At 52.0% G+C, this 25,241-nt stretch overlaps 2 protein-coding genes across 18 annotated transcripts in view; one reads left to right on the top strand and one right to left on the bottom strand.

The window, feature by feature from the left end:
* The first annotated feature begins 20 nt into the window (after nucleotides 1–20).
* Nucleotides 21–771, top strand: TMEM258 (transmembrane protein 258). Its single transcript, XM_021524732.4, has 3 exons — nucleotides 21–146; nucleotides 238–347; nucleotides 500–771. Exons 1-3 carry the CDS (start codon nucleotides 21–23, stop codon nucleotides 624–626), a joined length of 363 nt encoding a protein of 120 aa, XP_021380407.3. The 3' UTR covers nucleotides 627–771.
* Nucleotides 772–1,972: 1,201 nt separating this feature from the next.
* Nucleotides 1,973–25,241, bottom strand: part of MYRF (myelin regulatory factor) — a 57,163-nt gene continuing 33,894 nt past the window's right edge. For 9 of the 17 annotated variants that reach the window (XM_077784317.2, XM_085579968.1, XM_085579962.1 and 6 more), the window contains 24 exons: nucleotides 24,654–24,715; nucleotides 21,959–22,274; nucleotides 21,458–21,630; nucleotides 21,095–21,218; nucleotides 15,996–16,191; nucleotides 15,304–15,380; nucleotides 14,713–14,823; nucleotides 14,349–14,439; nucleotides 13,336–13,536; nucleotides 12,577–12,685; nucleotides 12,017–12,126; nucleotides 11,400–11,560; nucleotides 10,898–10,970; nucleotides 10,274–10,362; nucleotides 9,878–9,946; nucleotides 9,284–9,364; nucleotides 8,093–8,178; nucleotides 7,785–7,991; nucleotides 6,849–7,127; nucleotides 6,675–6,762; nucleotides 6,345–6,419; nucleotides 6,120–6,222; nucleotides 5,530–5,604; nucleotides 1,973–5,322 (listed from right to left, as the gene is read on the bottom strand). In XM_077784317.2, the coding sequence (XP_077640443.2) occupies nucleotides 5,236–5,322; nucleotides 5,530–5,604; nucleotides 6,120–6,222; nucleotides 6,345–6,419; nucleotides 6,675–6,762; nucleotides 6,849–7,127; nucleotides 7,785–7,991; nucleotides 8,093–8,178; nucleotides 9,284–9,364; nucleotides 9,878–9,946; nucleotides 10,274–10,362; nucleotides 10,898–10,970; nucleotides 11,400–11,560; nucleotides 12,017–12,126; nucleotides 12,577–12,685; nucleotides 13,336–13,536; nucleotides 14,349–14,439; nucleotides 14,713–14,823; nucleotides 15,304–15,380; nucleotides 15,996–16,191; nucleotides 21,095–21,218; nucleotides 21,458–21,630; nucleotides 21,959–22,274; nucleotides 24,654–24,715 (3,043 nt within the window). In that variant the 3' untranslated portion in view covers nucleotides 1,973–5,235. The remainder of the gene's footprint in view (nucleotides 5,323–5,529; nucleotides 5,605–6,119; nucleotides 6,223–6,344; nucleotides 6,420–6,674; nucleotides 6,763–6,848; nucleotides 7,128–7,784; nucleotides 7,992–8,092; nucleotides 8,179–9,283; nucleotides 9,365–9,877; nucleotides 9,947–10,273; nucleotides 10,363–10,897; nucleotides 10,971–11,399; nucleotides 11,561–12,016; nucleotides 12,127–12,576; nucleotides 12,686–13,335; nucleotides 13,537–14,348; nucleotides 14,440–14,712; nucleotides 14,824–15,303; nucleotides 15,381–15,995; nucleotides 16,192–21,094; nucleotides 21,219–21,457; nucleotides 21,631–21,958; nucleotides 22,275–24,653; nucleotides 24,716–25,241) is intronic. The other 8 variants (XM_085579959.1, XM_085579960.1, XM_085579963.1 and 5 more) reach the window with 8 other exon arrangements.

Below are 25,241 nucleotides of genomic sequence, written 5' to 3'. Positions count from 1 at the left end.
CCGGGAGCCGCCGCCGGCCAATGGGGGAGCGGCTCGCGCTCGCCGCGCCTCGTTCCCGCCCTCACTTCCACTTCCGGCGGCGGAGGGGGGCGGACGTGCGGCGGCCGGAGCGGAGCCGACGTGTCGCAGCGGGGACCGGCGACATGGTGAGGGTGGGGATGTGGGGGTCGGGGGTTGCCACTGGGGGCCCGGCCCGGCGGCAGGCCGGCCCCGCTGAACTCCGCCGTGTCCCCGCAGGAGCTGGAGGCGATGAGCAGATACACGAGCCCGGTGAACCCGGCCGTGTTCCCGCACCTCACCGTGGTGCTGCTGGCCATCGGCATGTTCTTCACTGCCTGGTTCTTCGTGTATCCCCGCGGCTGAGCGGACGGGGGGTGCCGTCCCCTTGCTGTGCCTCTCAATCCCGGATTATCGCCCTAATTCCCGGGGGCAGGGGAGCGGGTGGGGGTCCCTTCGCCTGGCTGTGCCTCTGTTACCACCTTAACCCCCGGCCCGGCAGCTACGAGGTGACATCCACCAAGTACACCCGGGACATCTACAAGGAGCTGCTGATCTCGCTGGTGGCCTCGCTCTTCATGGGCTTCGGCGTCCTGTTCCTGCTGCTCTGGGTCGGGATCTACGTCTGAACCCGCCGGGGAACCTGGGTGGGGGATTCGGGAAAGCTCTTTTTATATTTCTTTTGTATTTCAAGGAGAAAACGCCTGGCACAGGTGTGGTCTGCGACAGACAGTAACTCACAGGTGAATAAAAGTGGCGCTGTGGCACACCTGCCTGGGGACTTCTGTTTCTTTTGTTTTTTTTGTTTTTTTATAGAATTATGGTAAGTCTAAGGCTGGAAAAGCCCTCTAGGACCACCCAGTGCAACCACTCCTCCTGCACTGCTAAGGCCATCACTACCCCACGTCCCCAAGTGCCATGGCCACACCGCTTTTAATGCCTCCAGGGATGGGGACTCCACCTCTGTGGGGCATGTTCCAGTGCTCTAAAACCCTTTCCATGAAGGAATTTTTCCTAATGCCAAACCTAAATCTCCCCTGATGCAGCTTGAGGCTGTTTCCTCTGGTCCTGTCACTCCCTGGGAGGAGACCAATCCTACCTGGCTGCACGCTCCTGTCATGGAATTGAGCAGAGTGAAAAGGTCCCTCCTGTGCTTCCCTTTCTCCATAATGGCACAAGATCCAGGTAGTCTGGGATATGCCCAGTGTTATCCCAGCTTTCTGTGCTGTGTGTGGTCACAGGTTGTTCGAGTGCCACCTTGTGTCCTGGTGCAGACAGGCTGTGCAAAATAAATCTGCTTTTAATCCCTCAGCCTCCTTTGCTGTCACATCCCCTTCACCCTTTTTTTGGGAACACTGTGCCTGTTCTCATCCCTAACCAGGAGTTTTGTGGTGCTGGATGTGCCCTTCATTAATTCCTAAATTATCTGCCTGGCCTAGAAACAAGGAATTGATTTATATGTCTTTTAAGAGGCAGATTGGAATTTTAGCCCAGCTTTCAAACCATTCCACTTCCAAAACACAAATTCAAGCTCCAATTTCCTATTTGGGAAGGAAGATTTCGTTCTGTGGACTTTTGAATCCTTCTGGAGCTGAGTCTGCCCTTTGATGTGAACAATGAGAGGCCAGAGACAGGTTTTCCTTTCTTTTTCCTTACTTTCTTATCTTTCTTCTTCTTTCCCTCCTTTTTTCGTCTTCCTCCTTTCTTTGTCCTTCTGCTTCCTTTTTCCCTTGTCTATTTAACCTTTCTTTTCCCTCTTGATTTTCTTCATTTTTCTCCTATTTCCTTCACTTTCCCTTCCTAATTTCTTTCCCTTCCTTTCTCCTTTTTGTCCCCATTCCAAAGAAGCATGACTGGGCATATCCAGAAACTTCCACTGATTAAAGACGTGGAATTTCCTCTATCCCGTGGGCAGTTTTACAGCCATTCACCTGAGTTATCCCCTAGAAAGGGAGGAAAACACCAGGAGCCATCCTTGGCTACAAAGCAGTATTTATATATTTTATTCATATGGGCACATTTACCTCCAGCATAAAACAAAGTCTAAATAAGCAAAACAAAACGAACAAAACAAAAAAAAATCCGGAGAATCCGGAAACTCAGCCCTCAAATTCAGCAAAATATAAATATAAATCAGGAAGAAAAGAGGGAAACCACACTTGTTCCCCACAAATAAAAACCAGGAATCAATAATAACCTGCTACAAATGCGACTCTACGTACTGGCTGGCAAAATACAGTGATTAAAGCTGTGGCAGCAACATTTAAACCAACAAAATTAGTGCTTTACATGGTGTTTTTTTCCTTAATTCTTCCAGTGGTGCCATAGTCTCTATTTACAGGCTTTAAGCTCCAACAGTAGGACAGAAGAGTTGGGAATTTGCTTTTGAAACAACTCCCAAACAGCCTCGTTCTCCGCCCTTTTGTCTTCCTTCCGGCCAGGAATGTCTCTTTGCCGCTGGATAGGGAGAGGTCGGCTCAGAATTCCCTCTGTCCCACACAGGGAAAGGCCTGATTGTGAACTCTCTTGGTACTGATTTGGAACAGGGAAGGGGCAGAGATGCGTTTTTGGGAGGGAAATCCATGCAGACAGCTGTTTCCACAGGCCTGGAAGCAATTCCATTACTCCTTCATTTTACAATTCAGAACCCCTTTGGAGCTCGTTGCTGCCTCGCTGGGAAGCAGCTGATGGATGATTTTTATCATGGAATCCTGGAATGGTTTGGGTAGGAAGGGACCTTAAAGCCCATTCAGTCCCACCCATCTTCCACCAGTCCAGGCAGCTCCAAATCCATCCAACCTGTCCTGGAACACTTCCAGGGATGGAACATCCAAAACTTCTCTGGGCAACCTGTGCCACTTTTAAGACATAAGGTACTATTGACACTAAAAACTTCATCCTGAATCCCTGTCCTCTCCTGATCCCAGGGATTTCTGCCAGCTCCATGTGGGAAGGGCTGCCTTGGGCACTCCAGGAATTGCCACATCCCAGTTAAACCACCCAGGCACCATGTCTGAGGCAGCATTTGGGAATATGTGTGGGAAAATACTGTTCCTTGGGGCTGTTCCCTAAGGAAAAAGGCACTAGAGATGTTTCCAGGCACTTGGTTTGTTGGGAATCTCCCTAAATCCCATGGCTGAGCATTCTGGGGACACCTGAGAGATCCAAACTCCTCCTGGGCCACCACTGATTGATTCCTTCCCTCAGGAGTGGGGTGGAATGTATTGGGGTGTCTTGGCTGGGGATGAGGGTGTGATTGCAGGCTCTGTCCCCCCCAACATTCCCTGTTTGCTCTTCCAGGGGCTTTTATCCCAGCTTGGCATCACTCACCTGAGGAAGGACGTGCCAGCCTGGGCCACTGATTGCCAAGGGAACAACAAACCTGCCAAGGAAGTCACTTCCCAGTTTAAAACCAGAAAAAACTGCTCAGGGCAAGTGGAGGGAAGAGCACTCAGCTACATCCGGGTATTTCCTTCCCAATTTCAGGGAAAAACAGAGAATCCTGCTGAGCATGGAGCCCCCCTGCTTGTGCATAGGTATTCCCAAGCCTTGGGGCATCCTGTTCTTCCACTGAGCTTCCCAAAACTGGGTTTTCCTACTGCTTGGCTGCTCGGGATGCCCTGCTCACCCACTATTCCCCGCTTCCCAGGATTCAGTGGATTTTAGTAACTATAATTCAGTGTTTCCAGGCCTTGAAACCTCCCTACAAACAGTTTCTTGGAGGCAGATGCCAAATCCAAGTGACATCACCAGGAATTTCAGGGCTGCTTTGTTGGGATAAGCTCAGGAGGGGGACAATGGGAGATAAAACCAGACGTGCCCAAAAACCATCACTTTACCTGGATAAAACACATCTTTGTTTTTCTGGAGCAGATTTAGAGTGTCCTTAGGATCAGCATGTGGCATTCCCCTCTCACTTGTTTCCTCAGGAAAATCCATCTTGGAATAACCTGGAGGTGGCTGAGCCTCCAGGAACGCAGACAGCTCCTCTATAGCACGAGGAGCACGATGGGGAGGAGGAAGCACAGGGAGCCACTTGGCTTTCTCACAGGACACATGTGGCTCATTGGGGCCAGAAGGAAATTCCCAATTATTTTACAGCTTAAACCCCACAAGAATTCAGTAGTTTAGCAAGTTAAGGACTTGTAACAGTAAAATATCCCAAATCCCCCCAGCGTAACTCTGTGAGGGCAGGGACAGCCTGCAGCTGCTGCCATCCCAACTTTTGGGAGAACACCACCCCTCTCCTGAGGCAGAGATCCCGCCTGGACACAGGTCCTGGTGTTCCCAGGGACTTAGCCTTGCTCCGCAGGGCATTCCAGGCTTTGCCAGTGCTGCACATCTGGGCAGAGGTTGGCACTGGCTCCAGAGCCGACCAGGCAGCTCCGCACATGCCGCTTCCAAGTGGATAAAAACGGATCCTACCGCACTTAATGTGGGTAAGTCCCGGTCATTTGTCATCCCTGGCTTGAGGACAAATGTCCTCAGGCGTGGCATGGCCTCAGCAGCATCTTGAGTGGGGGTTTTATCCATCCAGATGTGGATATCCCACATGGATATGGGATTTAAGAGCACAAAGAAGAGGGGGATGACGTCAAAGCTGCTCCTTCTCCAGTTGTTCCTAGAGGAACATGTCCATTGGCAGGTCCGGGAGTCTCTGGGAAGTCTGTGGGAAGTGGCCCTGGGCCAAGCAGAAGGAACAGCAACTCCAGTGTAGAACTTCCAGTAGGTCCAGGCACAGCCACCCTTTCCAGGCCAAACTCCAGCGTTTGGCTCTTGGAAGGGGCTCCAGTGTTGAAACAATTCCAGTGTTGTGAAGAACTGATGTGGGACATCTGGGAGCACCAGGATGGGGTTCCTGTTCATGGAAGGAGCATCCCTCTGAGATGTGGCAGAACTGTCCACGCTCAGTCCGGTGCGTTTCCAAATCCAGTGTTGGAAAGGGAAGGGGAAGTGATGGAGGACACAGACATCCCCATAATGAAAGGAGAGGGATGTGGGATGCTGGGAATTGGTGCAAGGTCCCCCCAGGAGCCACCACAGGGCTGATGGTGGCTTTTAGATCCTGTCTGTCCTGAGCTTCAGTGTCTCCAGCCATCACCATTCCAGCTCCGGAGCTGCCACAGGACACAGGGATGTGGCGGGGCTGGGGGCCAGTGGAGCAGGGAATTCAGGAGGCTCCCAGTGGCACCAGTTCCCCTCCTGTCTCCGAGCAGAGGGCACTGGTGCTGCCGGGACTCACTCACAGAGCCAGTAGAACTGGAAGTAATAGTCGGTGAAGAGGTGTCCCAGCTGCTCCAGGGAAGTGCCGCAGTCGGCTCGGCCCTAGGAACAGGAAAAGCAGCTTAGAGAGAGGAGGGCAACTCCAAGGGCAGAATCTGCCTGGATTATGGGCTGGGACAGGGACACATCATCCTCCTACCACCCACAGGACTGTGGGAAGCTCCTGGTGCTAAACCTGCATTTCCCACAATTTAAAAATCCCACATTTCTCTCCTTCCACGTGGCTCTGGACAAGCTGTGGGTACTCACCGGCTGTGCCACTCGGAAGTGGTAGGAAAACTCCCGGAAGGACAGCATCACCAGAGGCCAGCGGTGCGTGGTGTCCTGGGGAAGGAAGGGGAAGAACTGGTATGAGATCAGGAATGAGCTTGGGGGATGTTCTCCAGGCTGGATCTGTGAGGAAATGCACACCCTTGTGCTGTCAAGTGACCCCATGGATGCTTCCTGGAGCACAGAAATGTGGGATGAGGAAGGGCTCTGGGATCTAGAGAGGCTCAGCCTGGAGAAAAGGAGGCTCCAGATGGACCTTCTGGCTCTGCATAACTCCCTGACAGGAGAGGGCAGCCAGGTGGGATCAGGCTCTGCTCCCAGGGAATAAAGGACAGGATGAGAGGAAACGGCCTCAAGCTGTGCCAGGGGAGGTTTAAGTTGGGTATTAGGGAAAATTCCTTCATGGGAAGGGCTGCCCAGGACAGCAGTGGGGTCCCTGAAGGGATTTAAAAGCCATGTGGATTTGGCACTTGGGGACACCATGGCCTTGGCAGTACTGGGCGAATGGTTGGACTTTTCCAACCTCAATGATTCCATGTTTTGTTCCCGAGCTGTTCCCTTCTCCCTACCTGTGCATCTGTGGAGTCAGTGGAGCTGTTACTGTTCACAGCATCCTGGCAGGGATCACTGGAGACAAGGGCACAAAGGGAGATGGACACAGTGGAGGAGGAGCTGGGAAGAGAGGACACCATGAGACCCTGGAAGGGGGAACAAGTGTCCCTTTCCCATGGAGACACTGTGGCCACGTCAGCCACTCCAGGGGCTCCCAAAGGACATGATCCATGGGCACTCACTTCATCTCCAGGGTCAGGTTGGTGTTCACGGCCGTCTGCTGGCTCACAGGGATGCGGTAGCTGAAATTCCCAGTTCTAGGAACACAGAAAGAACATTAGATGTCACCAGGCTGTGGGAAGGTCAGGACACAACTCAAAATGCCTGGCAAGCTGAGAACTGAGAGAGGAGAACTTCCCAATGTTCCAAGGATGAGCCCATCACCAAACACGACCCCTAAGGGAAAGCTGGGAACACCAGCTCCTCTTCCCACAGAGCAGCATGAGGTGATGGCAGAAAACTCCCAAGAAAATCTCCCACTGAAGTGCCACTGGCTGGCCTTTCCCGCTCACCTGCAGGCATTGGCAGCGGCACAGTACTGGGAATGGATGGCCAGGTTGATCTCCAGGATCCGGATGGATTGCAGCACCGGGCTTGGCCCTGCCAGGCAGAGAACAGAGTGTTTAGGAACAGCAAAGGGTGGAAAGTCCAGAGGATGGAAGGGAAAGAAGATGGGATGCACGTACCGTCCGTGCCGGGCTGCTCCATGCGGGGCCGCTCGCTCACCGGCTGCCGGAGGCTGCGCTGCTGCCGGGAGCTGCTGCGGGAGAGCGAGAGGTTGGAGATGTACTTGGATTTGCCCTGGATGTGGGAGAAGGGGGAGGAGGGGCTGGCATTGGGGCTGCCGAAGCTCTGAGACCTGTCAGGAGTCTTTGGCCACTTGGTGTAGGAGGTGGATTTCCCGGTGATGCCCCTGGATTTGGCTTTGATATTTGTCACTGGCAGGAGGGAGGGCTGGCTTTGGTCTGCGGAAAAACGGGAGAGAAGGTTGTGCTGAGAGGCAGAGAAAGGCTGGGAGCACTGGGATTGCTCCATTGTCCCCATGTCACCTCCTGATGCTCCCCAGGTTGCCCAGAGAAGCTGTGGCTGCCCCTGGATCCCTGGAAGTTTCCAGGTGAGGCTGGACAGGACTTGGAGCTACCTGGGATAATGGAAGGTACCCTGCCCATGGCAGGGGTGGAACCAGATGGGCTTTAAGGTCCCTTCTGACCCAAAGCATCCCAGGATTCTGTGCTTCCAATCCCTCTGTGCCTGATGGAGCTGGTGATGGGAGTGAGGAGGGAATGAGGTCAGACCTCAAGGTAGGGCTGCTCAGGTGAGCCGTGCCTGGTGTAGCTTCCCATGACATTTTGCTGGCAACGTGGGAAGCTCTAAATCCTTTCCAGCCCCGACATCCCCCTGGCAACAGGATCCAAACTGCATCACATGGGCAGAGGAGGATATAAAGTATACATCCAAGGATAAGGATAGAAAGGGTATCAGCAATTAGACAGCTTCCAAAGGAGTGGAATGAGAATGATAAAAGGATCTGGAGGGGAGAGGGAAGTGAAATTGTTCATCCTGGAGGAGACTGAGGAGACCTTCTCACAAGGAACACAAAGGCAACACGAGATGACACAAACCTTGGAGATGTCCCAGCCTTTCAGGGAATCTGGGCTGGCCCTCACCTGTCCGGTTGGTGGCATGGGCAGGGCTGGTCTCCGAGGGGACAGTGGAGGAGATGTCAGTGGGAGTAATGGAGCAGCACGTGGAAAAACAGGGAGGGCTGAAACAGGCCAGCACACCGTGACCGGGAATGCCAAGGGCTACTCCATGTGTATCATCTGGGACTGCAGGGACACAGGGAATAAGTCAAGGGATGGAATGGGAGCAGTACCCAGTGTCCTGCAGCCCATCCATGAAACCAGAGCCATCCAAATCCATCACCTACCGTGCTCTGGGGGGGTCCTGCTGCTGGCTCCATTGGATGCGGCTGTGGATCGCACTATCTGCGTCTTGTCAATGTTCTGGCTTGACCTGGAATGTAGGAAAAGATGCTGGAAACCTCCTGGATGTGGACAAGGGGGTCATTTGAAGGTGGCGAGAAAAGTGGCTGCAGCAGGAGGATGGGAAGAGGGACATGGAGTAAGTGGAGATTGGAGAACAGAGTGATCTGGGAAAGGCAGGAGAAAGGCACACAAGACAGCAAGGAGAGCTCAGAAATTCCACAGGGAATCATGTGGCAGTTCCATGTCTGGCAGGGGAAAATCTCAGCTGGTTCAGAAGACACCAGCAACTCTCCTGGAACATGGCGCACATGGTGGATTTGACTCCCATCAGGAGTCTCCTGGGTGGATTTAGATGCTTGGGAATCAACAGGCTTCAAGCTCTCACCACTCCCTAAGGAATGTGCCCCTTATCCCTTGAAGACAGACTGTTCCTCACCTTGTTCCTTAGAAACACACACAATGCCTCCTCCCACCAAATTCATCCCATGGAATTCCAGGTGTTTCACTGCAGCTATCCAAGACCTGAGCTGAGGACACCACATGCACCTCCTGAGTGTAGGGGAGATGGGAAAGGAAGGGAATATTTCTCCCAGGTCTGTAGAACAAGGAGCACTTCTGGACACCTGTGTCCATGTCTTACCTGTCCCTGAGCATCACTCCAGGTTTCTGTGGGATTAACAGAACTTCGCTCATTTAGAGGAATTAAAAAACCGCTTTGTCATCTCCAAGATTTGTCTAAATTACAGGGATTTTTTTTCCAGATGGAAGGAGACTCAATGACAGTCTTCCAAAGAGAATATGGGCACAAGCCTCTGGAGCTTCACCTTCATCCCAGCCTAAATCCAACCCTGATCCTTCAAGCTCCTCCACTGCCTCATCCCTTTTCCTTACACATCTTTATCTTGCTCCTGCTTTCCTGCAGAATCCAATTTCTTTATTTAACCTTTAATTAATTGATTTTTCCATCTCCACTCCTAATTTCTCTTCCCTGACAAGACCTATAACCCTTCCTCCTGGAATCCCACTGGAAGTCTCATATCCCTTTCTCTGTTTTCAGTTTCTTGGTCTTCTGTGGTGCAGGGGAAAAAGGAGGAGACGGGATGAAGGAATTAAATAATGAAACAGTCACATACCGTGGACACAGAGCGACGGGAATTCCGGGACCCCCGTGCCGAAAGAGGGCCAAGAGACAGGCAGTGGGTACAGCAAAGGAGCTACAGGACAGTGCAGGGAGACAAGGAGAACAGGAAAGTGGGAAGATGACCAGGAGGACAGGGAATGAAAGAGGATATGGAAGACAATGGGAAGGAAAATACAAAAATGGGGAAATCAATGACAAAGTGGAAGGAAAATGGGTTGGATGGGAGATGTAAGGAGGAGGGGAGGGAGAAAAATGGGAGAGGGAAAAGAGAGGAAGAAAAAGAGACTCATTATCAGGTTACACGAGCTCCCAAAGCTGATCCAGCCCTGCTGCGCCAGTGGGATGAGGCTGTTTAAGTCCAGCTGGAGGCATCCAAGGAACATTCAGTACATCCTAACAGGAGATTCCCTTTTCCTTCTCTATTCCTCACTTCTTCCTCCAGATAACTCAACTGCCATCAGACTGGGATGTGTGGCTGTGCTTGGCAGGGTCTGCAGCTCTGGAACTGTGCTCAGTAATCCCAGTTTCTGTGCTTCAGCCTCTCCCAGGTGACCTCATCCCACCCAGTGATTCCCAAAATACCCACCCATCGATGTCCACGAGATCCTCCTCGCTGCGCAGGCTCAGCACATAGAGCGTAGACATGGACACCACGCTGGAAAAGAGAGAAGGACAGGGTGAGGAGGAGCAGGGATCAAGGATAGGGCATGGGATCGATCCACTTCCACAGGATTCCAGCCCAGGAGAGATGGATGCCCCACACCTGGGAGTGTTTGAGGCCAGGCTGGAGCAACCTGGGAGAGCGGAAGTTCCCAGCTCATGGAACCAGATAAGCTTTAAGGTCTCTTCCAACCCAAAGCATTCCAGGATTCTCTGGAAAAGCCATAGATCCACAGCCCCTCACTGCACGCCCCATGGACAGCACGATCCCAATGGATGAGCTAGAGGGAGCCAATGCAGAAGCCCAGGGGTGGGATCTCACCTGAATGCCATGATGATGACCAGGGCAATGATGGTGCCCTGAAGGAAGCGCTGGCTGATGCAGGCCTGCTCCGGGACAACCGACGGAGACTGCAATGGAAAATATCCTGGATCAGCTCAGGGTCCCCTGGATCAGCTCAGCTCCCTCGCTGCTCTGCTCCTTGCATGGATCTCCCCGAGCCCATCCCGAGCTCTCTTCCTGCCTCCATGAAAATCCTGAACTCCCCAAGTTAAGGAGTCATTTCATATCTCCATTAGGAGATAGAAAGGGAAGATTATGGGAAAACTGAGGTTGGAAAAGCCCTCCAAGATCATGGAGTCCAACCCTACCCCTAGCACTGTTAAGACCACATCCACATGGTTTTTAAATCCCACCAGCAATGGCGACTCTGGAGCCTGCTCCAGTGCCTCTCAATGAAGAATTTTTCCCTAATATCCAGCCTAGACCTCCCCTGACACAACCTGAGGCCATTTCCTCTTGGATAAGGCAGGGAGGAGAGCTCAGTCTCCTGGCTCCAACCTCCTTCCAGGGATTTGTGGACAGTGAGACTCCCCCTGATCCTCCTTTTCTCCAGGCTGAGCCTTCTCTGCTCCAGGCACTGTTCCTTTGGGATCCATCCCTTACCTTGCTGGCAACTTTGTGGGGTCTCTTTTTGTGAGGCACGCTTCCTGCCCGGCTGAACTGGCTCCCTGTTTGGCTGCAAGGAGAAAGGAGGAATGGAGCTAAGCTGGGCAGGGATAGCTTTCCAAGCCATTCCCAAGATAAAATGGATTTTTCTGGAAGGGAAAAGATGTTTCTGTGGTGTGAGAGTCACAAACCCATTTGGTGCTTTGCCCCAAAACTGGCATAAGCAAGGTCAGAATGGAGATTTTGGAAGCATGGGAAACTCTTTCCCATGAGAAAGCCACTGACTTTAGGGAAACATGGAGACCATTTCATCCTGGGTGTTGTTGGGCTGGTCCTGTGGGAATTCCAAACCTCCTCAAGGTCAGCTCTTTAAATTCACTCCAGGCCAAGCAACACCAGCCAACATCCCAGTCCTTCCTCATCTCCTTGTTCCCAATCTGAGCTGCCCCTTGGAACTTCCTGGGATGAAAGGGGACATTCCCTGTGGCTCCATGGGTACCTGAAGGCTCCAGAGCTCACAGTTGACTTCATGCTGTCCAGCCTCTTGAGCTTGGCCAGCTTGTGGCTCCACCTTTCCAGCTCATCAATCCGTGTCTCCAGGTTATCCGTTAGTTTGCACAGCTCCTTCACGGCTCCCACGTTCTCCATGAAAATCCGCTCCTGCCAGGGAATCAGGCCAGCAAGCTGAGGCACACACCTGAATCTGGATGACCCATGTCCTCCATGTGTGCTGTGGGAGACTGTCCCCTCAATTCCCAGAGCAGCAACCAGGCTGCCACAGGTTGGGAAAGGTCAGGAAACCAGGTGCTCCAGGTTATCCTGACATAAGCACCTTATCTTATCTAGGAAGGGGAGATTAGGACTGGGAGCCTCCCTGCAGGAAGCTGCCAACAAGGAGCCCTTCCCGAGGGAGATGCTGCCAAATTTCACCAGCATCAGGCTGGTTCCTCCCTGCCGGTTTCTGATATCCACCCAGGGCTGCTCCTGACTTCTGGAAGACCAGCCAGGTCTGAAACTCATCTGGGAGCATTTCCCAGGCATCCCACTTTGCCTCTCCCATATTCAGCTCCACAATTCCCTTAGGCCAGGTTCCCCAGCCTCCTGGCTGCCACCAACCTTGTTCACTACCAGGAAATTCTCCAGGGTTTTCCCATTGGAAAAGACCAGGTCCCCAGTGTCCTTCACAGCTTCTGGCAGAATCTCCTTCACCTCCTGAGCAATTACACCTAGAGATGTGGAGATGGAACAGTGGGATGGGAGGGGTTGATCCTGCACCCTCTGGATACTCTGGGAGTGACACCAGGATGTCCCTTTCTCATTCCAAGCTCTGCAGGGCTCCTTGGAGACCCTGAAAGGCAGAGGATGGTCAGACAAAGCTGCTCCCCAAATTCTATGGATAGGGATCATCACCCCACCACAGTGTACTTTGAGAAGCCTTCACCCTGTGGGAAGTACCACCTTCTCTCCCGCACACTAAAGAGGGAATTTCATTAGATTCCTTAATTTGGAAGGTTAGAAGGCCCCTCTTGCCCACCCCACACCTGGGGGGCTGCCCTGGTACAGAGCTGGATACAGCCCCTGGGAAAGGCAGGGAATTCCTGTGGGACATTCTTACGTCAGAGGTGTATTCCCATGGGACATTCCTGTCTCACAGGTGTATTTCCCATGGGATGTACCTGTCTCAGAGGTGCTGTCAATGCCCACCGTGGCTGCAAACTCGGGTTTGTAGTTGTAGTGCACCAGCCTCATCCTGGAGATCCGCTTCAGCTGCTCTGTGGTGTCCACCTGAGACAAAACATGCACATGGAATTCCCAACAGGATATTGCTTCTCAAATCCCCACCACTCTGCATCTAAGCAGGGCAACCCACTATGGCCCATGGGAATTCCTTTAGGAGATAGCCCTGAACCCTGCTCTGAGCAGCCATAAGGACAAACACTGGGATTAATGTGAGGTCGAGACAAGATCTTTGGATAGGGAAATCAGGAGACTGAGTGTCCTTGCAGAACTAGACACAGGGAAGAGAGAATTCCCAAAAACAGGTGACATGATTAAATCCAGCTTTTCTGGACAGGCAAATCCAGCTGAGAGGAATTCAGAGCAGAGCTAAGCCTCTCACGCTGGCTCTGGCAAGGCCCAGTGTTAGTGTTCTACCTGCCACATTAACCTTTCTTACACTCATTTTCTGTCCCTGTGACAATTTTTCACCTTTTTCCCATCGTTTGCTACTTCTGGCTAACACTGCAAGAGTCAATATTCCCTACTACATCAGGGGACTGGCTGTGCTTGGAACAGAAAGAATCCTAAGTCACTTCCCTTCTGCTCTACAGTCATAGGATCATGGAATATCCCTAGCTGGGAGGGACCCCCAAGAATCACTGGAGTTCTTCAGACTCCTGGTGACCCCAAGCCCACCTTGCTTTCCAGGTTCTCACCTCCTGGATGTCCTCTTTGACTCGGATGTCCGAAGGGTGCATCAGGGACCCCATGACCTTCACGTTGCCATGGACCACCAGGGCTTCATCCGGGCGGTCGGTGTTGATTCCCACGCGGCCGTGGTGGAACACGGTGTCTGGGAGCTGTGCCCGCTGCCAGAGCACGTCACTGTCACTCTCAAACTGCCCAGGGTTGGAAGCCTGTGGAGAAATGAGACAACAGGGACTGACTGAAAAGCAGGGAGAGGAGGAAGGTTGGCTCTTCCTGCTCCTCTCCTCTCCCTAAAGGAACATCCTTGCTTCCTTCAGCTGTTATCCCAGCTATCAATGTTCAGCCACTCAGGACAGCAGGAGACCAAGTGACATGGATGATACTCCTGGCTCCCAAATTCAGAGCATTCCAGGCTGCCCGCAATTCCCTGAAATTCTGCACTGGGCATCCTGGAAGCTGCCTAATCAATTGTGGACTTCTTGTCTGAGGTCCCTGTTTGGGTTTTACTACCTGCTTTCATGTTTTGGAGCTGAGTGCTCCAGTGAAACCCTGGGGGAGCTTGGGAATGGTGCCTTTCTCTTCCTGCTCCTCTACCTTAGGATATGAAAAAGTGATGTTCTGGGAGAGTGCCCAGTTTTCCTGCACCTTTTCGTTCCTGCTGCAGAGTTCTAACAACACTCCCCCTTCATTCCCAGCAATTCTACTGGACACTAATCCTGTTTGGGGAATGGGATTCCTTCCTTATCCTGTAATAGGTTCTTCAAGCAGATATGAAAAGTCTGAAGCCAGAATCCAAGTGTGGACAAGGAAAGCCACAAGCAAGGCAGGAAGAGCTTGGATGAGGTGGGAAATCAAGTTTGGAGAAGATCTCTAAGAAAATCAAAGCCAACCCAGCACCTCCACCACATTCACCACTAAACCACAACCTCAGGTGCCACATCCACACATTTTCTAAATGTGGAATGTGGGAAACAGCCCAGGATGGTGCAGCAAAGGAGCCCGGGAGAAGACAGGGATTTACCCGGACGATGATCCGCTCAGAGATGTGGGCTGCCAGCGTGTAGTTCTGGTTCTGGGCGTGTGCCTGCAGGGCAACCACCAGCATGAAGTACCTGTGGAGGGACATGGCTCAGGGACACATCCTGTGCTGGGAAGAGCTGGATCTCCAACCCTTCTAGAGCACTGGGCACCATGATGGGCTTGCAGCACCCCCTCTCCTTGTGCTGGGTGTCCCCAACCCCTCCCAGGGCAGAGACACCCTTCTGGTGTCCACAATCCAAGCCCTATTCCCACATCGCACTCAGGGCACTCTGCCCAACCCAGGGACAGGCAGATCCATAGGATTCTCAGGATGCTCTGGAGGAGGTTCCTGTGTGCTCCCTCACCTCTGGTCTGGGTTGGGTTTGCCTTTTTTCCTCATGTTGTTGGCTGTGGTCTCACTGAAGTGCAGCCGCCCCACAGTGACCTTGGTGACCTGCTCTGGGGGGAGGTTCACCCTGGAAGGAAAGGAAAACAAAGGAATGAGTGAGGATGGCGGCTATCTGGGAATGGTGCCTATCTTTTCCCACTCCTCCCCTATCTCTTCCTTCCTTAGGTGGGAAGTATACAGCTTTCCTGCACGTGGAGGCCTTGAACCCAACAACACTCTTCCCTCATTCCCAACTGGACACTGGTCCAATCTTGGGGCCTGCCACACATACTTCATGCACTGAAGAACCAGGTATGGAGAGGCTGGAGCCACAACCTGGAGAGGAGAGCTTTTTTGGGAATGGCCATCTCTTGGCCTGCTCCACCAGTCTATGACCTGGGCACAGAGCAGGGTTCGGAATACAGAGAAGAAAATAGGAGAAAACTGGAGAGTGTGACACTCACACAGTAGAGTGAGAGACCTCCAGCTCCACCACTTCCCCACATTCTCTTGCTGTTGCTTATTCCCTGGAAGCACAGGATGCTCATTCCCACAAGGACATACTCACGTGACGGGGTTGAAGGGCCGTTTGCTGCGGTCCGACTGCGACTGCTCGATGTTGATGGACTGGTTCAAGGCCTCGAGCTGAAGAGAAGGATTTGGGAATGAGGCACAGATCACAGAGACCTTCCCCCTTCCACCTCCTCTTTCCCAACTCTCTGCCCACCCTTCCATGACAGGGTACATCTGACTCTGAACACCCAGCCTGAGTGTGGGCATTGTCCAAGTGTCAAAAAAGTTGAGGGCGGAAGCATCTTCCTGAAGTGCCTTTATCACTCCAGAGTCAAAGGTGAGTAGGAAGCAATCCTGAAGATAGCCAGACTGAGCCCATCTTAGGACATGTATTTCAATGGCTTCAGGGGATGTTTAGATTGGGTATCAGGGAAAACTCCTTCATGGAAAGGGTGGTCAGACATTGAAACAAGCTGTCCAGGGGCAGTGAGAGTCACCATTCCTAGAGGGATTTAAAGCTATGTGGACATGGCACTTGGGGACATGGATTAGTGGTGGCCTTGGCAGTGCTGGGGGAAGGGTTGGACTCCATGATCCTAGAGGGCTTTTCCAACCTATCCAATTCCATGATTGTGCAATTCCACACATTCCCCTACCACATGAAGAGGTGCTGTTACCTGCTCCCAGCCACCTCCCAACCCCTCTTTTCCCACCTGGATTCACCATGGTCCCTCAGCCCCTGCTTACCTTCACTCCATGCAGCTTCAGGTAGAAGCATTCCAAGGGTTTCAGGCCCTCGGGGGTCTTCACGTACTTGGGATCGCCGAGCATTCCGATGTACACGGTGACCTGGAAGTGGTTCTTCTTCTGGCACACAAAGGCATCGTCTCCCACCGAGAAGTTGAAGCCCTTGTCGGCATCCACACGGTATGTGAGCATTGGGCTGGGAAGAGGGAGCAGGTGAGAACAGGAATTTCCCACAGAAACTGTGGATATCCCATCCCTGGAAGCGTTCCATGCCAGGCTGAATGAGGCTTGGAGCAACCTGGGCTAGCGGAAGGTGTCTGTGCCCATGGATCATCACTGGATGATCTATAAGGTCCCTTCCAACCCCATCATTCTACAGCTCTTCCCAATCAACTGGGAATGAATATGGAGATCCCAAGTTCCAAAGTCTGTCCAAAACCTGCCTCACTGGGAGCAGCAGCTCAGACTGACCCACACCTTGTGGCATTCCCAATGTTACCTTCTACCAGCTGTACCCTTGTATCCCAAATTCCTGCTGAAATCAAAACCACCTGCTCTGGCTGTGCCAGAAAAGCTTCCAGCTCTCCCAGTGGACAGATCTGGAGGAGGAGGAGTGGGAGGGAGGAGGAGGGTTCCATGGCTGCTCCATAAACACACACCAGCTGGAAAGGTTTAATCTACATCTCCTTAATGGGCTGGTTTCCATGGGAATCAGGGAAATATGTGGCCTTTGCAGTGAGTCCCGTTTCCTCACTATCCATAAAGCCCAGTCCTGGGCTGGTGGGCCCTCGGAAGGGGGGGAAGGAGCTGCCTCTCATCCCACAGAATACCCAAATCCCATTGTTTTTAATTAAGGAACAAGGGATGAGATAAAGGGGGAGCTCAGCCCAGCCTTGGATCTCAGGCTTAAAAATTATGGAGTACTTTTCCCTCAAAACCAAACCACTTCTGACTTCCACCTCCAGAAGGACTGGAGCAATGGGAGGGGAGGCGGACAGACTGGCAGTAAGAAATGTGGCAGAACTCGGGAGGACTCCAGGAAGCAGGAGATAGGAATTCTTCACCAGTATCCCTCCTTTTTTTCTGGAATAAAACCATTCTCCCCCTGCTGTCACCTGAGGAGTTAATGAGGATGAGAGCTGGGGGTGATTCCAGGTTGCCATGAGTAATTCTGGGATAGCCACGAGGAACTACTCACTCCTTATGCCCCAGGGAGTCGGGAATGCTGTGCCCTGCTCCAGACACAAACCAGGTGGTGGGAGCAGAGCACTACCTTAGCCCAGAGGCACGAGAGGAATTCCCCAACCTCCTCCCAGCCTCACCCCTGGATTCTCCATTGGGATATTCCCGACTGAGACATGCAGCTGAAGTTGACCCAAGCAACTTCATCCCAAGGGGATCCAAGTGACCATTTCTGGCTGTTTTTATGGCTCCTGAACGCTCACCACTCTTCCCACTGTCTTTTAACTGGCAAAGCCAAGGAGAGAGAGGGTCTGTCTGAGCTTTCAAACCATGGATGCTTCCCAAATCAGAAAACTGATGGCTGCTAAATGTGTGCTGACAGAGGGGAGAAAGGCAGGCCCCTCTCCTCTGCCTTCTGGAAATTCCATGTCTTCCACAATCCCCTTTCAGAAGTTCATTTTCCCTGATTTTCCCATTGTCCCAGTGGCTGTGGCTGGTGCATCCCCCAATTTGGGATCCCTGCACTGGGACTGATCAGAGGGAAGAAGCTGCTTTCCATGCTGGCTTTTCCAGGGACAGGTCAGAGGCCAAAGGGCAAACTGTCAGGAATAAAAGGTCTGGGGTCAAATGGATTATTTGATCCCAAACATCCCCACTGACAAGGGTGGATTAAGCAGGACAGAAGGGCAGGATCAGAGGAGGTTTTTCCCAATCCCAGTGAAGGTAAGGGGTAACAAACTCCCCACAGAGAATTGTACTGGGACTTGGCCAAGAGCAGGATGGCAGAGGGATGCCCATGTTCCCCCATTCCTTCCTTCCGTCTGTCCAGGTTTCCCATATCTAAATCGCTCCTAAGACATAATACTGGGAGACCCCTAATCCAAAGACATTCCCTAATTCCATGCATTCCCTGATTTCTTTTGCTTCCAGGATACAAACTCCAGCTGGGCAGCAGAACACTATCATCTCTCCCACACAATCCCACCTGTGTGTCCATACTACATATTCCCTTCAGCTTCCCGGGATACATCCATGATCCACCACCAGCCCCCCATATCGCATACCCCAAAACACATCCAGCAGGTCTGGACCACATCCCACTGGTCTCCACTCTCTTGGTATGGCAGGACAGCCAAGTTTGGAGCTGTTTATCTGGACACTTATACCAGTCAAGGGGTGCAACCCCAAAACCCCAGAGAGCACCAGTTTGCTGGATGGGAAAAGAACAGCACCTTCCCATTTTCCCAGCTCCCTGTTCCAAGGCTCTGGCCTCAGCATGGAGATGTTTCCATGTGAAGGGCTGCACTATTCCCAGCTGCCTTCCCTCAAACTGGGAGAAGGAGGAGGGAGCTGGAATTTATCGGAGCCCGCTGTCAAGGAGATGAATGGCTCCTTCTCCCAGGAGTAAATTAGGGAATTGCCCGGTTCCAGGCCTCTTTGGCTCCGCTGCTGGAAGCCAGCTCATCCCTGGCAATGTTCACTGAGCTTGAAACCACAAAATCAGAGCAAAAGGCCAAAAACATTGTATATTATCCATAAAATTAATCCAGGGATTTCTGTCTCATTCAACAACACAGATTCCTTGGCAAAACCTGAGACATGGGCCTGGAATGGAACCTAATCCCTACCCCATCCCCTTATGGAACCTAATTTTTTGTGTGCAAAGGGAGGAAAACATGGAATAGCATTAATTGTACTTTTCCTCCTGTAATCGCTCCCAAGAATCTGGTAAGAACCTGGACAGCTTCCCATGCTCTCCCTCCTTCACCTCCTCTCTGGACTCTTTTCTTAGGATCAAGAGCAGGAAAAATCAGATAATTCAGATGATTCACATTCCTGAGGCTGTGAAAAGGTTTTGGGCACGTGGATCACAGGGAGCATATTGAGACTAGAGACAACTTCCAGCAGAAACCAGACTGGGAATGGCTGCTCCTTGGAAGCTAAACTGGGGGAATAACTATGAACCTACATGTGGATGCTGCTCTTTTGCTGAGGACATCCAAAAGCAGAAAGGAAAAAGACAATTCCCACCTGCCAAATTTGAATTAACCAACCTAAAAAATGCTATTATAGGAGCAAGGAAAGATGGAGCTTTTTTGTGTGTTTCTCATAGATTATCCCAGGAAAGTGCTGCACCAGGAGAATGAAGGGATATTCCATTTAAAAAGAGATGTAGGTCCAGCTTGGACAGGAGCAGGAAGAGTCCCCCTGAGGTAACGTGGAGGTAAAAATTAATTAATCAACCTTTAGCCCTTAATTCTGCTCAAATCCAGCACCACAACAAAGCCCACGTGGCTTCCTCAAATCCCCATGGAGTCACCTCAATGGAATTTATTCCTTACACAACAGGATGACAACCTCAATGCCCCAAGAGTGAGTTTGCTCTGGCTTTTACCCTAAATCCTGAAAGCAGGAGTTAGGGAAATGATCCCAAGATCCAAAGGGCATGGCTGGTTTTGTAGATGTTCTCCAGCAACTCCACTTTGTCCAGCAGAATATATCATGGAGTTTGTCTCTGCCAATCCAGCTGGGGACAGCATGAAAAATCTCTGGAACTGGGATAGAAATGTCTGGAAATGGCACAGGATAGGCTGTGATGTGTTTGGGATGGAAAATCATTTTCCCAGAGCGGGAAGTGGCAAGAAGGAAAAGGGAGGCAGGAAAACCAAACAACAAGAGGTGACATGTCCAGACAGAGGAGGTGGCAGTGAAATTCCTGCACATGGAAGAGAGATTTGAGGGCAGGATCCATGGGAGATCATCCCATCATCCAGAGGGAGTAAACTGGTGGTGGAGAGCAGGGAAAGGTGCAGGATGGCTTTTGAGCTGCTGATGTTCTTTTATGGAAATGGCTTGGTAAACCAGAAGGAATTGTCTTCCCAAATTATCCCTCTCCTGCTCTGGGGTGGGAAAACAGCCACAGAGTCCAAAAGAGGCAACTAGCTCCAATAGAGAATTCCCTGCCCCAGCACTACCATGAAAGATGAGATAAAGACTGGATGAGCAGATTTGTATGGGAAAAGTGGGACTCTGTCCCCATCCTTGGAGTCCTTGGCTCCCATTCCCAAAGTGTGATCATAGTCCTGGGTTATCCACAGGTACCAGAGCATTCCCTGCTCCATGTCCCCCACAGGACCCCAGCTGGCTGTGTGGAAAGAGAAGGGAGGGAATTGGGAGGGAACAGAGGGTCCCTGAGAGGTTTCTGGAAGCCATCCCACTGCTTGCCAGCTCTTTGTCACCTCCCAGGAATGCAGGGAGGATCCAGAGTGGTTTCCTCCTGAGCACTCCTCCTTCCTAGTGTGCTGCCTCCATCCTCTGCTGCCTCAATTCCCAACCCACCTTCCCACTTCTTTATTCCCTATCTTGGTCATCCAAGCCTTCCTTTCTGGCCTGTCTGCCACTTCCTAGATTTCCTAAACCCCTTCCCTCTCTTTCCTTCCTCCTCTGTCCCCCCCAGCCTCTTCCTCCAGCTCCTTTCCACACTACTCAAGCTGCCCTGAAGTAGCTCTGGATGACCTCCAGCCACCCACACTATGAATTCTCAATCCTAAATTTAAAATCCAGGATCCTGGTAAACCTACAGAGCAGGAAAAGGTGCTGCTCACCCCAACTTTCCTCAGGACAAGGTGGGATTTGCCAATAAAGCCCTGCATGGTGAGCAAGGTCTGAGTGGCTGTGGAATTGGCACCAAAGCTGCTGAAATAGCCTTCTGCTATTCCTTAATTATCCATAATAAGTGTGGAGGAGTAACATTCCCAGTAGGAATGGGGCAATGGGGACTATTACCTCCACCACAAAGCTCAGCCCAGGAAGATCCTTATCCCCCATTTCAAGTGGGATGCTCCCAACTCTAGTGGTTTGCCACTTGCACAAGAAATGTGAATCCCATTTTCTACAGTGGTGAAGGAATTACTCACAGCTCCTTATAGTTGGCATCATACAGAGTTGCCCACTTGTTTTGCTGGTGTGGCTGCCACTTGATGGACTGGAAGTTGGGATCCAGGTAGGAGCCATTCAAGCTGTCGTTATCCTGAATCAGGCCTGTGCGGAACAGTTAAAATGGATTAAATCCTGAATTTACTCACTGGGATGAGTAACCCAGAGGGGTGGGAGCCCAAGAAAGTGACTGGCACTGCCTGAATCTTCCCTCCTGACTGCCAGGACAGCACCAGATCCAGGGTGAATCCCACAGTTTGGCAACCTCTGGTAACCATCTTTCCTCCTCCCACGCCCTTGGCCCAGCGGGAGAGGGGCTGGAATTCAGGGGATAACGGGGGTACCTGGAGAGAGCGCGCCCGGCTGGTGCCAGGGAGGCGTCTGGACGCGATCGGGATTGAGTGGCACCGATCCCATTCCTGGCTCCTGCTTGATCAGCCCGTTGAGCATCTGGGCATTGAGGGTGTTGGGGGGGGACTCGGAGTGTTTCCGCTTCTTGGCGGGATGCACCGGGAGGCTGTTGGGAGGTAACAATCCACAACCCGTGACGAGGACAAGCAGGATCTCACATGGAAAACGCAACACTCCCACAGCGCTGTCCCACCTAATCCCACACTGCTGAGTCTGGGTCACTACTCATGTGCTGAGCCACATCTTTAATTCCACAGAATTCCAGAATGGTTTGGGTTGGAAGACACCTTCAAGTCATCTGGTTCCAACCCCTTGTCAGAGGCAGGGAACCTTCCACAGATTTCCCTTGTTTGTTCTACCAGCAAACCCCACACTTCAGGCAATCCACACACCTCCAGCTCCCATTCCCTCACCCCACCATTCCCAAGCCTTACTCTGCTCCATGCTGCTGGAGGAGCTGGTGCAGCATCTGGGATTGCTGGGCATGGTGGAGCTCGGCAGGTGCCATTCCCGGCCCGACGCTGTACGGAGGCATCAGGGGCTCGGCCTTCAGGAACATATCCCGCTGCAGGCCAGGAAAGTGGGAATTGTGCTGTGGCTGGAGGGGGTGAGGGGGTGGTGGGGGTGGCGGGGGGGGACCCTGGAGGTGAGGGGGTGGAGGAGGTGGCGGAGGAGGAGGGTGCTCCAGGCGAGAAGGGGGAGTCATGTGACACATATTTTCAGGAGTCATGGTCCGGAGGAGGTGAGGATCTGGAAAGGGAGAAAACCAAAGTTAGGAGTATCCTGATCCCAGGTGTAGAACTGACCCAGTTATCTTGAATTCTCAGGCTGGAAGAGGCTAGGAACAACCTGGGCTAGGGAAAGTGTCCCTGTTCATGGCAGGGGGTTGGAATGGGATGAGCCTTAAGGCCCTTTTCCACCCAAACCATTCCAAAATTTTATCATTCCATGGGACAATGAGGGAGAAGAGTCAATGGAATTACCTGAACATCGCCAGCACTTCCAGGAAGGATTTCTGAGGGGGCACTTTAAACATTTTAACTGAAACCAGGAGGAGACTTTGACCCCTGAATTTAAATAAATAAAAAGGGACATTCAAATATGACTCTACCTTTCTCCTCCTCCATTTGGAATGGGATACTAAAGCCATTCTATAATTAGGGTGGATTTGACTACACCAGCATCAACAGAAATGTTTTGGTTGTGGAGGGAAATGCAAATCCATGTCCCTTCCTGCCCTGCTTCTCAACACCTCAACATTCCAGATCCACTCCCTTCCATGGGCAGGGACACCTTCCACTTTCCCAGGTTGCTCCAAGCCCTGTCCAACCTGGCCTGGAACACTTCCAGGGATGAGGCAGCTACAGCTTCTCTGGGAAATCCATTCCAGTGCCTCACAGGGAAGAATTCCTTCCTGATGACCCTCCGGTAGTAGGAAGCCATTTTCCCCTGTCCTGACATTCCATGCCCTTGTCCAAAGTCCCTCTCCAGCCTCCAGCCTCCTTTTTCTTCACCAGAACAAAGTCCACCTATTTTTCCAGCCTTTCCCTGATATTTGCATCAACCTGTGCCTTCAGGTGTCCCTACAGAACACCACAATCCCAGCAGGCATAAGGGACTGAGATATACTGGGATATGAGAAAACTGTGGGGGTAGGAAGAGAAAGAGACTTTGTTTTAAATGCAAGCCAAAACTTCTTCATGCTCCAATGTGGAAAACTGGCTGGAAAACGTATCCAGGGACTGGCCAAGTCAGGCACAACCTCTGGGAACATTGAGAGGGACGGCAGGGAAGGACCTGTTGGATCTTTCCAGGCTGAGCTGGATGGACTTTGGCCTCAGAACACCCAAGCAGGGGTTGAGTAATAAGGCCAAAGCGCTTGATGGAGAATGGGAAAACTCCCGTCAGAAGGTTTGGAAAATTGGAATGTGTTTGCACTGGGCCCTCTGGCTGAAGGCTGCCAGGGCAGGGCTGCTTTCACCCATCCTGCTCTCTCTAAGGTATTCTGCTTCCCACTGGGACCTCTCAGTGCCTTTTCCACACACATTGAACCAGATTTCTCCTTTCAGGCTCAATTCTGGTACAGCCTTCCTCCAGGAGCTGCCTCAGGGACAGCCCAGCCAAGGACAGGCAAGTGATGTACTTGCCCAAGGCATTCCCAAACCCAGGGAAAATCATCTCCAGGAATGTGATTCCCAGCCTTGTGGGTGCCCTCCAGAGCCTCCTCTCCTTCCCAACTGAGCTCTGAGCACTCCAAAGCTGCTCTCCCCATAGTAAGCAACCTGGCCTCTTTGTTATATTTAAGGAAGGGCCAGGAGGAATTCCAAGGATTTTTTTTTAGCAAGATAAACAGAACTCTTGACCTCTTCCATAAAAAAAAAAAAAAAAAAAAAAAAGAGGAGCAGGCGCTGTTCCCGGTGGGGACTGGGCTGGAGCCTGGGGAAGAGGGTGCTCCTGCTGAGGGGGAAGGGAGACCAGGACAACCTTCCCTCCTTCCTTCCCAAGGAGTTTTTCCATGCTAGAACAGTGAAGGTCACCAGAGGGACCAAACAACCCTCGGTGGCTTTCCTGGGAGAAGCCAAGAGTACCTTACAGCCCTGGAGGGGGTCTCAGCTCCCTGTGCCATTTCAGTGATCAGCTGAAGGGGAAGGAAAGGCTGGGAAGGAACTTACTGGAGAATGGCAGGTTCATGGCTGCTTCTGAGAGCCAGGTTCCATGTCAGGGACGCGCTCCCGCTCCGTGTTCCCGAGACAGAGGGCAGGATGGGGGGGATGGTGGGCTCCACATCCCACCCTGCCACGATCTCCCCACGCCCACGGATTCCCACCGCAGATTCGGTGTCCGTGGAGTCTGGATTCCCACCACAGATTCGGTGCCCGTGGACTCCCAGCTCTGCTTCTGTGGCAGTCCCTCTCCCCTTTTCCACAGCCGGGAGCGGAACAATGGGCGAAAGCTGAGGGATATTTACTAACTGATAATCTCCCCACGTAGTGCAGCCGCCTGTTTTCTCCTGGCTGATAAAGATTGCAGAGCCAACCACTTTCACGGAATAAAAGGGGGTGGATGCTGGATTTGGGATTTGGATTAGGGGTTTTCTTTCCCCCGCTTCTCCCTTTTTGAAGCACTTACCATTCACCTGCTGAGGGGAGTAGGCTTCCGATCCGGAATCTGGGGGAGAGTCTGGCAAAGTGCTGTGAAGCAATGGGAAAAGAGAAGGGAAAGTCATTTTAATCCAGCTTCCAGCACAACCAAGAGGTCCAAGTGAATTCAAGCACCCTCCAGGATCTGGCAGGGGAATCCCAGGTGCACCTGCAGCAGATCCTGGACACCCTGAGTGTGTCCAGCTGGGATTGCCATCACTGTCACTGTTTCTACTGGAGCTCGGGAATAGGGACATTTTCTTGAGCTGACAGTGAGAATTCCAGGGAAAAGAAGCGAAACAGATTTATCTGCTTCCCAGGGAAAGGTGTGCTTCCCATGGAAATGTCAGTGATCAAGTGGAATGCACAGAGCTCTCTCCCCATTCCAGGAAGCTGTTCCAGGCCAGGTTGGAACAGACTTGGACCAACCTGGGATAGTGGAAGGTGTCCCTATCCATGGCAAGTGCTGGGATTGGATGAACTTTATGGTCCCTTCACATCCAAACATTTCCATGATCCTATGAAATGGGAGGCTCTAGGGGATTTGAGAAGCCCATGGGTGGATTTTGCCTGAACA

The sequence above is a fragment of the Lonchura striata genome, chromosome 5, assembly GCF_050655825.1.
Source record: "Lonchura striata isolate lonStrDom1 chromosome 5, ASM5065582v1, whole genome shotgun sequence".
NCBI classification, from domain to species: Eukaryota; Metazoa; Chordata; class Aves; order Passeriformes; family Estrildidae; genus Lonchura; species Lonchura striata.
The sequence above is the reverse complement of the archived record's forward strand: the minus strand, read 5'-3'. Positions and strand labels throughout refer to the sequence as shown.